Genomic DNA, 12,375 nt, shown 5'->3' with positions numbered 1-12,375 from the left:
TGCTCAAAGGGCAGTGTTTATTTTACTTCACCATGGTTTATGCCGCATGTACCTAATAAACCAGTGAAGGACTTAAAGAGATAGTGTTCCCGTTTCTACCTCCATGTACCACTGAGTGAGCTGATCTACCACAATAGATATATACTGTATATCTCAATAACGCTTAAAAGGGTTGTCCAGTGCTAGGACAACCCCTTCTTGATCAAAATGTTTGGCCCCCATAAAATAATAAAGCCTATACTCGCCTACCGTGCCGGCGTAGGTCCTTCGGTGTCAGCACGCACTCTTCCAGGGACTCTTACGTGGTGTCATGACATGTGTTGCCGGCGCCCAATCAGCACTGCCATCACTGTCCCCACCTTCAGACAAATCGAACATGAAGAGGAAATCCGGGCTACAGCTGACTTCTGACTTCCACTTCCTGCTCAATTCAACAGGAGGCGGGAACAGTGACGCCAGTGTTGATTGGGCGCTGGCATCACGCACCACAACAGCACGAGAGCCCCATGAGACAGAGTGCCAACACCGCAAGAACGGCGCCGCTACGGGAGGTGAGTATAAGCTTTATTATTTTATACGGGCCAATGCTAGTGGTATGACAAATGTAATCCTTAACAACGGATAAGAAGAAGACATACTTGGATTTTCACTGATCTCATTCTCGGATCTGTCATTTTCACAGATGTGTGAATGGATCTCTAAGACTCTAGGGGTCCATGTGCTGTCCATAAAAAAACATCACTTGGCAGCATTTGAACACACTGGTGTGTTGATGCACCCTAAAGTTTCCATACACACTATGCAAAGAATAGTTAGATATGCCAATTTGTGACATACAATGTGTACTCTCCCCTAAATGATTGTTGATAGTGGTTGGCTCCCTGGTCTGCTCTTTCATTATTTCCCATACATTTATGGTGTTTTTGGTAACTACAATTTCTTGGATTTCTTTCCTTTGGTGTTATTGAATGGTCCTGTGGAAGAACATAACGTAAATGTATATTTTATTGCCTTTTGTAGTTACATCTCATGCTCCATATTCCTGAGTTCCGCTCATTCTGTATTTGTCATGCAGTTGAGCGTATATGAGGCATTGTTAGGGTTTTGATACTTGTACAAAATCTTTTCTATGCTTTTGCTAATATGAATTATCTTATGACATTATTTTCATCTCCAGGTGTTCCACCTTGTCAATTTGATTTCCTACTTATTTTTATGACAATACTTTTTGGTTTTATCTACATGAGCTGATTTTAATTATACAAAATGAAGTTTGCACCTGATCAAGTCCTTAGAGGCTTGCTCCCCCTTTTCAGATTGTCTGTGCTGCTGCCTTTCCTTTAATTGCCTTCCACCTTTTGTGTCATACGTGTTCAGAACCAAGCACTACTCAATAGCACTCCACAAATATTGAATACTAAAATTACTTTATTACTACACACACACGTAAAAACTTGAGGCTCTTGCTGCACATTTTGGTCACACATTGATTAAAAAACCCTCATGTTTCTACATGCAGCAATAGCGGCATTCATATACTGTGGATATAAAAAAAAGTCTACACACCCCTGTTAAAATGCCAAGTTGTTGTCATATAAAAAATCATACCAAGAAGAATAATGTAAGAACTTTTTCCACCTTCAATGTCAGCTATAATCTGTACAAATCCATTGAGAAATAAACTGAAATCATTTTGTGGGGGGAAAATAAAAATAAAAAAAATAAAATAAATCAATCACATTTAAACTCATGATACATAGTAATCAGTATGCAGTGATTCTAATTATCCCCATGTAAAGATTAGCTTTTCTAGTAGGATGATCCTGACATTTTCTTAGTTGCATTTAAAAGCAAAAGCCATGGTCTGAAAACAGCTTACAAAGCAGCAAAGGGATCTCATCTTTGAATGTTATCAGCCAGGAGATATACCATGGAACACTGTGAAGATGGTTATCGATAAGTGGCTTAAATTTGGCACTACGGTGACATTGCCTAGAACTGGACGTTTCTTAAAAAATGCATGAAAAGACAAAAAGAATTGGTTCCGGAGACTGCAACAAGACCTAGACCAACATTAAAGCAGCTGTAGGAATTTCTAGCAAGTACTGGTTGTGTACTGCATGTGACAACAATCTCCCATATTCTTCTTATGTCTGACCTGTGGGGTAGGATGGCAAGTCGGAAGTCTTTTCTTACAAATAAAAACACCCAAACCTGGCTATGTTTTGGCAAAACCTACATCAAGTCTGTCAAAAGCTTTGGGTAAATGTGTTATGGTCTGATTAGACCAAGATCGAACACCATACCCACAGTGAAGCATGGTGGAGGCAGCATTATGTTTTGGGGCTTTTTTCAGCAGCTGGAACTGAGGCTTTAGTCAAGGTGTAAGGAATTGTGAACAGTTCCAAATATTGGTCAATTTTGCATCAAAACCTTTAAGTCTTGGCTAAAAAGCTGAAGATGAAAGCTTCAACAGAAGAAAATGAAAGTTTTTGAATGTCCCAGTCAGAGCATAGACCTGAAAACAATTGAAAATATATGGGTGATCTGCAGAGGGAGCTGTACATAGGGGATGACCTAACAATCTTACAGATTTAGAGCGCTACTACAAGGATGAGGAGGCAAAGATTCCAAGTGGTACATGATGTGATGGACTCCTACCCAAAAAGACTCAATGTTGACATAAATTCAAAGGGAACTTAAAGAAAGTATTAAATTATGGGTGTGCATATTTATGCAACCACATTATTTTAGCTCTTTTTCCACCAAAAAAGATTTCAGTTTATTTTTAAATGGATTTGTGCAGATATATGATATTAAATAAAGGAAAAAATTCTGAATTGATTTAGGGGTGTGTAGACTTTTTTATTTACAATGTATGCAGAGTGCTGTCGCATGTTGGCAGTATACATTTGTTTTGTGGCCACATAGTATTTAGAAACTTTAACCTTTCCACCAATGGCAGATGTCAGGGAACGGAAGGAACGTGTGCTGTATGTTTGGTTTTATCATTCCTGATGTTTATGGTGGAGTCAAAAGGAATAGCTGGAGGCCGACAGCGATTTCATGTGCATGGTGATGTTCAGATTCATAATAAAATAATTATTATATGAAATAATTGGAACATTTTTGAAATGACATAATATCATGCTATTATGGAGTTACCTGTGCTGGTCATTGTGCTGTGCACTGGAGTTATGGCTAAGGACCCCAAGGAATTTGACGTCGATACCTGGCACACAGTGAAAAACAAAAATGGCTTCATTTTTTCCAAAACGGGCTGGTTATTCTTATTGTGTATGTATATTTAAAGTTTAGCACTAGTGATGAGTGAGTGTACTCGTTGCTCGGGTTTTCCCCAGCACGCTCGGGTGGTCTCCAAGTATTTGTGAGTGATAGGAGATTTAGTTTTTGTCGACACAGCTACATGATTTGCGGCTGCTAGACAGCCTGAATACATGTGGGGGTTGCCTGGTTGTTAGGGAATTCCCACATGTATTCAAGCTGTCTATCAGCTGTAAATCATGCAGCTGCGTTGACAAAAACTAAATCTCCGAGCAGTCACATATACTTGGAGACCACCCAAGCGTGCTCGGGAAAACCCGAGTAACGAGTACACTCGCTCATCACTATTTAACACTAATAATCACAGTCCCTAATCTCACCATTCTTGAGTTATACATCGGAGACTTCAATGGCATATTGATCGGGCAGTTAATTCGTTTCTCCTTCTGCCGTCGGTTACAAAACCAGACCCGCACTACTTCCTTCTCCATACCAAGCTGCTCGGCAATCATGCTAATCTCCTCCGAGCTTGGCTTTGGGTTCTGTAAGAAGAATATGAAACCTCAAAAGGTTATTCAGGAATGACGCAAGTATAATAGATAAAATCGGAGTCCGGCATTGCTCTTACATCCTGAAATCGTTTCTCCAACGTTAGACGTATATTTGTCTCAATGCTTGTTCTTTTCTTCCTTTTACGCCCAAACATTTCACTTAATTGTGGATAAGCAGTATTGGGTGCCATGGCAGTATCTGAAGGAGCCGATTCTAGAAGGATGAGACAGGTTAGTTAATAATGGGACTTGCTAGCACATAATTGGAGCTATTTATTCTAATTATCTAGGCCCATAATGTTCTAGTGCTTTCCTGCAACTTATCTCCTGAGCTGAAGTATGCAGCTGCTACCCCGCTGCACCGGCCAGGACTGCAAATGCCAGGGATCCTGGGGACTGCAAATGCCAGTGATCCTGGGGACTGCAAATGCCAGTGATCCTGGGGACTGCAAATGCCAGTGATCCTGGGGACTGCAAATGCCAGTGATCCTGGGGACTGCAAATGCCAGTGATCCTGGGGACTGCAAATGCCAGTGATCCTGGGGACTGCAAATGCCAGTGATCCTGGGGACTGCAAATGCCAGTGATCCTGGGGACTGCAAATGCCAGTGATCCTGGGGACTGCAAATGCCAGTGATCCTGGGGACTGCAAATGCCAGTGATCCTGGGGACTGCAAATGCCAGTGATCCTGGGGACTGCAAATGCCAGTGATCCTGGGGACTGCAAATGCCAGTGATCCTGGGGACTGCAAATGCCAGTGATCCTGGGGACTGCAAATGCCAGTGATTCTGGGGACTGCAAATGCCAGTGATCCTGGGGACTGCAAATGCCAGTGATCCTGCGGACTGCAAATGCCAGTGATCCTGGGGACTGCAAATGCCAGTGATCCTGGGGACTGCAAATGCCAGGGATCCTGGGGACTGCAAATGCCAGTGATCCTGGGGACTGCAAATGCCAGTGATCCTGGGGACTGCAAATACCAGTGATCCTGGGGACTGCAAATGCCAGTGATCCTGGGGACTGCAAATGCCAGTGATCCTGGGGACTGCAAATACCAGTGATCCTGGGGACTGCAAATACCAGTGATCCTGGGGACTGCAAATGCCAGTGATCCTGGGGACTGCAAATGCCAGTGATCCTGGGGACTGCAAATACCAGTGATCCTGGGGACTGCAAATGCCAGTGATTCTGGGGACTGCAAATGCCAGTGATCCTGGGGACTGCAAATGCCAGTGATCCTGGGGACTGCAAATGCCAGTGATCCTGGGGACTGCAAATGCCAGTGATCCTGGGGACTGCAAATGCCAGGGATCCTGGGGACTGCAAATGCCAGTGATCCTGGGGACTGCAAATGCCAGTGATCCTGGGGACTGCAAATGCCAGTGATCCTGGGGACTGCAAATGCCAGTGATCCTGGGGACTGCAAATGCCAGTGATCCTGGGGAATGCAAATGCCAGTGATCCTGGGGACTGCAAATGCCAGTGATCCTGGGGACTGCAAATACCAGTGATCCTGGGGACTGCAAATGCCAGTGATTCTGGGGACTGCAAACGCCAGTGATCCTGGGGACTGCAAACGCCAGTGATCCTGGGGACTGCAAATGCCAGTGATCCTGGGGACTGCAAATGCCAGTGATCCTGGGGACTGCAAATACCAGTGATCCTGGGGACTGCAAATGCCAGTGATCCTGGGGACTGCAAATACCAGTGATCCTGGGGACTGCAAATGCCAGTGATCCTGGGGACTGCAAATGCCAGTGATCCTGGGGACTGCAAATGCCAGTGATCCTGGGGACTGCAAATACCAGTGATCCTGGGGACTGCAAATGCCAGTGATCCTGGGGACTGCAAATGCCAGTGATCCTGGGGACTGCAAATGCCAGTGATCCTGGGGACTGCAAATGCCAGGGATCCTGGGGACTGCAAATGCCAGTGATCCTGGGGACTGCAAATGCCAGTGATCCTGGGGACTGCAAATGCCAGTGATCCTGGGGACTGCAAATGCCAGTGATCCTGGGGACTGCAAATGCCAGTGATCCTGGGGACTGCAAATGCCAGGGATCCTGGGGACTGCAAATGCCAGTGATCCTGGGGACTGCAAATGCCAGTGATCCTGGGGACTGCAAATACCAGTGATCCTGGGGACTGCAAATGCCAGTGATCCTGGGGACTGCAAATGCCAGTGATCCTGGGGACTGCAAATGCCAGTGATCCTGGGGACTGCAAATGCCAGTGATCCTGGGGACTGCAAATGCCAGTGATCCTGGGGACTGCAAATGCCAGTGATCCTGGGGACTGCAAATGCCAGTGATCCTGGGGACTGCAAATGCCAGTGATCCTGGGGACTGCAAATGCCAGTGATCCTGGGGACTGCAAATGCCAGGGATCCTGGGGACTGCAAATGCCAGTGATCCTGGGGACTGCAAATGCCAGTGATCCTGGGGACTGCAAATGCCAGTGATCCTGGGGACTGCAAATGCCAGTGATCCTGGCTGATTAACCAACTGTCAATTACAATCACAGCATCTAAGAAATTAAACAAAGCTCCCACTGTCACCTCATCTCCGACCCCACTGCCACGTATTGTCATGGCAGCCTATCAATGGCTCCTATGCCTGCTCTCATAAATAAGATTAAAGAAGTAAAAAAAATAAACAGCAAATGAATTATTGGTGAACTACTATTAATTTAACTCTTTCACCCCCGGCCATTTTCCGTGTTTTCGTTTTCATTTTCCGCTCCCCTTTTTCCCAGAGCCATAACTTTTTTTTATTTTTTCCGTCAATATGGGCATGTGAGGGCTTGTTTTTTTGCAGGACGAGTTGTACTTTGGAACAGCACCATTAATTTTACCATATAATGTACTGGAAAACTGAAAATAAATTCCAAGGGAGGTGAAATTGAAAAAAGTGTAATTCCACAATTGTTTTTTTTTTTAAACCATTTTCACCAAATGCTAAAACTGACCTGTCATTATGATTCTCCAGGTCGTTACAAGTGCGTAGATACCAAACATGTCTAGGGTCTTATTTATTTAAGAAGTGAAAAAAATGTCCAAAGTTTGTTTTAAAAAATGGCACCATTTTCCGGGACCCGTAGCTTCTCTATTTTTGGGGGGATATGGGGCTGTGTGAGGGCTCATTTTTTGCACACCGAGCTGACATTTTTATTTTTAGGGTAGATACGATCTTTTGATCGCCCATTATTGAATTTTATTGCAATGTTGTGGTAGCCCAAAAAATGTTGTGGTAGCCCTCGGCTTTTAGGGGCACATGACAGCTGATGGAATCAGCTGTCATGTGCCAGAAAGATTGGGGCTCAGTGTCGGAGCCCGCATCTAAGGAAGAGACACTACATATCACGTGTATATATGTCATATGTCCTGAAGGGATTACAGCCATATATCCATTGATGAAGTGTCAATTATGTACTGTAAATATTACATGGAGTTTATTAGTTTCACAATATGATTTATAAATAATAGACCATCTTTAGGCTGAGGCTACATTTGATGTTCAACACTGAAATCGCAATTTTATTCACACCGCCCTCCAGAGAATTCGATTGTTTCCCTTTTTTAAAATCCACCATATGGTTCCTGAGAAAGCGGCCTTTTTATTTACACTGTGTGCATAAGGATTTGGAAAATTGTATTTTTGATGATTCAGTTAATTATTGAACAACTATAGAGCTGTCGGACAATCCAAAAGGTCAATAAACCTGAAACCGGAATTTGTAAGAACGTAAAAGTGAGGTTTTGTCTTTGCTAGATTAATATCTAACCTATTTGTTCAGAATTATAATGCGACTAAATCAAAAATGTAAATTTTCCAAACTCAGTTGTTTATTTTCATATGTTAGGCCCCATCAGTTTTTCTTACATGTGAGAAAAACGGAATGATTATTTTGATCAGAGTTTGACCAGAATGTGGTCCACGTGTCATCAGTTTTTCTCGTACATGGGAAAAAAAAAGGTTCTCCACCTTCCATTCCTGAAAGTCTGAAAATCGAATCTCACTTAGATGTCATCCAAGTTTGGTACGATTTTTACACGGAACTAAAGACTTGACGCTCAGACCCATAGACGCTTGTATCAAAAACAGACATGTCTCCAGGATTTTAGGCAGACCACTGACTAATATAGCCACCCTTCTTTTTCACCTTTTCAATAAAAATCATAAGCTCCATCCACGGAGTCTGTCAGATGACTGTTCTCCTTCACCGTAAATCTCCCATTTGAGAAGGACCTAAAATTCCTCAATAGGGCTTACATTTACGTCATGGAAGTAAGGGGCCATGTCATTATTCTACATCTTTAAGCTCTTCATTGGCAGGCGAGCAGTGGAGACTTTGATGCTGCGATGGAGCATTGACCTACAAAATAATCATGGTTTTCTTGAAAGATGCAGACTATTTCCTGTACCACTGCTGGAAGAAAGTGTCTTCTAAAAACTGACAGTAGGTTTGGAAGTTCATGTTGAGTCAATTTTCAACCTTGAAAATGGTACAACTAGGTCATCTTTAATAATAGCAGCCCATGGCAGCACCCCACCTCCACCTTGCTGGCATCTGAGTGGAAGTGAAGGTCTGTGCCCGTTACTGATCCAGCCACAGGCCCATTTATCTGGTCCGTCAAAAGTCACTCTCATCTCATCAGTCCATAAAACACTTGAAAATTCTGCCTTTAGATATTTCTTGGCCCAGTCTTCACGTTTACACTTCGGTGTCTTGGTCAGTTATAGTCGGTTTCTGCCTACCTTATCTCAACCATGTTTCTGAGCTCTGATTACTTTGTACTTCTGGGCACTCTAGGGTGGCTGCAGTTCTGGAATATGACAGCACTAGAGCATAATGGCTTCCTGGTCGCTCCATGTTTGATTCTTCCCAAAACTTTGGAAGTTAAAGAAGCGCTCCCATCAAAGTTTTTATCATATTACTATATTGCAATAATCATATCATTTAAGCACTGGGTGCTTACAATTGCTCATTTTAGTCTACTACCCAGCCAATTCTTCTGTTATCCATTAGGTCAATGACATCACGTGATTAAAAACTGACTAGCTGAATTCTTCTAAGGGTATGTGCAGGCGATCAGTAAACACTGCGGGTAGCACGCTCCATACTTCTGCAGCGTCCAACCCGCAATGTCCAGATGTTACAGCATAATGGATGGGATTTTAAGAAAAATTCCATGTCCATTATGCATCCCGACACGCCCGCTGCTCACCCATGGAGACAGACATGCGGCGTGCCTCTCCAGACCACAGTATGTCTATTTCTATTACGGAGACACTAGTCTCACCCATTCAATGTATTGGGCGAGGTGAATCTGCACCATTCAGTGAACGCATCGGATTCACCTGCGCTCAATAGCCGGCAATGCTTTGGACGCAGCAAACATGTGCTGCATTTAAAGCACTGCCAGTTGCTGATCGTGGGCACCTACCCTAAGCTCTATGTAGAAACAGGAGGTCGATTTTCTCTGCACAAGTCATAAGTCACTGCAAAAGTCCATGGCAGGGGGAGAAGTGAGGCATCTGGGTCAGGAATGAAGAGAGGAATGATAAATGCAGGGAACAGAGGCTTCCTGTTTCTACATAAATCAGAGATAAGAGAAGAATTTACTCAGGAGAAATGCAAAATGAGCAATTGTAAGTGCACAGTGCTATATATGATTTCTGCAATATATTAAGAGGATAAAAACTTTAATGGGTTGAAGAGTGCTTCTTTAATGTGTGGATTGTTTTTTTCAACATGTTTTTTCAACCCATTTGACTATTTGCAACAAAACTGCATCACTCTGTAAGACTTGTAAAAATGTTTGACTTTTCAGAGTCAGTTAAATCTCTTTTTTAGCCCATTTTGCCTGAGCAAAACAAGCTGTGTAATAATTTTGCACACCTTGATAAAGGGTGTTGTATCCTAAGGCCTCTCCCCCTCATTACACAAATACACATCACCTCATCGACTTCATCCAAAAAGCATTCAAGTTTATACAGCTTAGAGTTGGAAAATCTGCATAATAATTATGATATGGTCAAAATACTAATTTACCCAATAATTCTGCACATTATGTAGTGCAAACTTGTATGGTCTTTACGCCTTGGAGACATGGTTCATAATGTAATAATACAGAGTAGCCTAAAGACCACCCCCCCCCAGCGAATCCAGTGAGCCACACCCACTTGGTAAAGATCATAAAATTACCACTAAATAAAAAGGCTTATACAGTCCTGCTCATCGTTATTGGCACCCATGAAGTTTAAGTACATAATGTGAATAGCTCCTGAAAAAAATGAATCAAGTGAAAAAGTTTTTTGTTTAGTGCACTTGTGTTAAATACAAAAAAGCAAATGATAGACAATAGTTTAAAACAAAAAACAAAGAGGGGAAAAATAGAAAAACCTAAAGCCTGCTGCTACACTGGTATTAGCACCTTTTACATTAAATTAGTATGAAAACACATTTTGACTCACCTGTGTTCAATCACAAACGAGAATCAACTGAAATTAATTGTCGGTGCCCATGTGACATGAAATAGACATGAAATAGCCAATGAATGCTGACTTCAGTGTTTTAAAAAGCCACATGGTAGGCCCTGTTCCTTTGTCACAATGTTGAAGACAAGGGAGCTCTCTGAGGACATCAGAACTGCTATTATTAGACACAAGACTTCCAAAGGTACAAGGCCATCTTCAAAGAGATTGATATCCCAGTTTCAACAGTGTGCAATGTTATTAAGGAGTTTGCGAAGCATGGAACCATCAAGAACCTCCGTAGACATGCGGGGAAGAGGAAAGTTGACAAAAGAAGTCTTCAAAAGGTTGGTGGGATTGGTGGAAAAAACACCACGTCAACATCCAAAGACCTGAAGGCCAACCTGAAGGGGTCATGGTTTCAACAAGTACCATACTCCGCACACTAAACCAAGCAGAGCTTTATGGGAGAAGGCTAAGGAAGAAACCATTGCTGAAGAAAAGACATAAAAAGGAAAGACAGATCTTTGACAAAGAGTAACTTGACACACCACAATCCTTCTGGAAAAATGTTCTGTGGACAGATGAAACAAAAATTGAGCTTTTTGGCAATGCAAAGCAACAGTTTGTTAACAGACAATAAGGCTTGTAAGGAAAATAACACCCTACCGTTACTATGCCTGAGGAGGTGGTGATGGCGAACTCAGTCGAGGGGTTCAAGAGAGGCCTGGATGTCTTCCTGGAGCAGAACAATATTGTATCATACAATTATTAGGTTCTGTAGAAGGACGTAGATCTGGGGATTTATTATGATGGAATATAGGCTGAACTGGATGGACAAATGTCTTTTTTCGGCCTTACTAACTATGTTACTATGTTACCAGCGGATAAGCATGGTGGAGGATCCGTAATGCTGTGGGGTTGTTTTGCTATGTCTGGTACTGGAGGCATTGACCGTACCATAGGAATCATAAAAACAGAATTATCAAGAGATTTTAGAGTGAAACGTCCTAGCCAATGTAAGAAAACTTGGTTTAAGTCGAAGATCATGGGTCCTCCAGCAAGACAATAACATCAAAGCACACATCCAAAAGTACGCAAGAATGGTTGAAAAAGAAAAAAAATTACTGTTTTAAAATGGCCAACAATGAGTCCTGACTCCTGACCTCAATCCCATTGAAAATCTTTGTGGTGAGCTGACATATGCCTTTGGGATATAGAGCACTGCAAACATTCAGGAGCTTGAATAAACTGCAAACGAAGAGTGGGAGAAAATACCAGCGGAGAAGTGCAAGAAGCTTACAGATGGCTACAAGAAATGCTTGGAGGCTGTCATCAATGCCAAAGGGTGTGCAACCAAGTATTAATTAGGGGTGCATTTATTGCTGCGCATGCTGTTTATTCTGTTTCTTCTTTGAAATTGCAACATGTAAGCTGAGAAACAATGTTTTATGTATAAACTATATAGATATAACAAAATATAACACAAAGATATAACTTTGGTACATTTCCATTTATTTCTGAAGATATTGTAGTGTACGAAAAGAATGAAGGGGTGCCAATAAAGGTGAGACACACTGTATCTCTGGAATAATATGGCAGATTTTAATACAAAAAAACACAATAATCAGGGAAGAAGAGGCAATAAAAGCAAAAAATTGGCAGCTATTGACTTGATGACAAGTCCTCTTTAAACCCTTTCCGATGCTGGGTGTAATAATACGCCCACGTCGGACTCCCCGTTTAGTGTGGGTTCCGAGGCTGAGTCCGCACCTTTCTGGTCACATGTCAGCTGCTATATTCAGCTGACATGTGACCGCAACAGCCGCTGGTGGAATCGCTATGATCATCGCCTGTATGTAGCAGAGGTGATCGGACAACTGCAGCTTCTTGTCTCCCATGGAGACTATTGAAGCATGCAAGCATGCAGTAAAAAAAAACATGTTGTTAACCCCTTAAGCCCCAGAGCTTTTTTCAGTTTTGCGTTTTTGTTTTTTGCTCCCCTCCTTGCCAGACATAACTTTTTTACATTTTCCGTCAATATGGCCATGTGAGGGCTTAT

The 12,375-nt window shown here is 42.6% G+C and overlaps 1 protein-coding gene across 2 annotated transcripts in view; it reads right to left on the bottom strand.

Moving 5' to 3' along the window:
- POU2F3 (POU class 2 homeobox 3) overlaps nt 1-12,375 on the bottom strand; it is a 193,010-nt gene that overhangs the window by 16,126 nt on the left and 164,509 nt on the right. For both annotated transcript variants that reach the window (XM_069743094.1, XM_069743095.1), the window contains exons 9-11: nt 3,914-4,050; nt 3,666-3,827; nt 3,166-3,232 (exon numbers count right to left, since the gene is read on the bottom strand). In XM_069743094.1, coding sequence (XP_069599195.1) covers nt 3,166-3,232; nt 3,666-3,827; nt 3,914-4,050 — 366 coding nt within the window. The remainder of the gene's footprint in view (nt 1-3,165; nt 3,233-3,665; nt 3,828-3,913; nt 4,051-12,375) is intronic.

Source organism: Ranitomeya imitator, chromosome 10 (assembly GCF_032444005.1).
Source record: "Ranitomeya imitator isolate aRanImi1 chromosome 10, aRanImi1.pri, whole genome shotgun sequence".
In the NCBI taxonomy this organism is placed as follows: Eukaryota; Metazoa; Chordata; class Amphibia; order Anura; family Dendrobatidae; genus Ranitomeya; species Ranitomeya imitator.
Note: the sequence above shows the minus strand (reverse complement) of the source record. Positions and strands in the feature narration are given on the sequence as shown.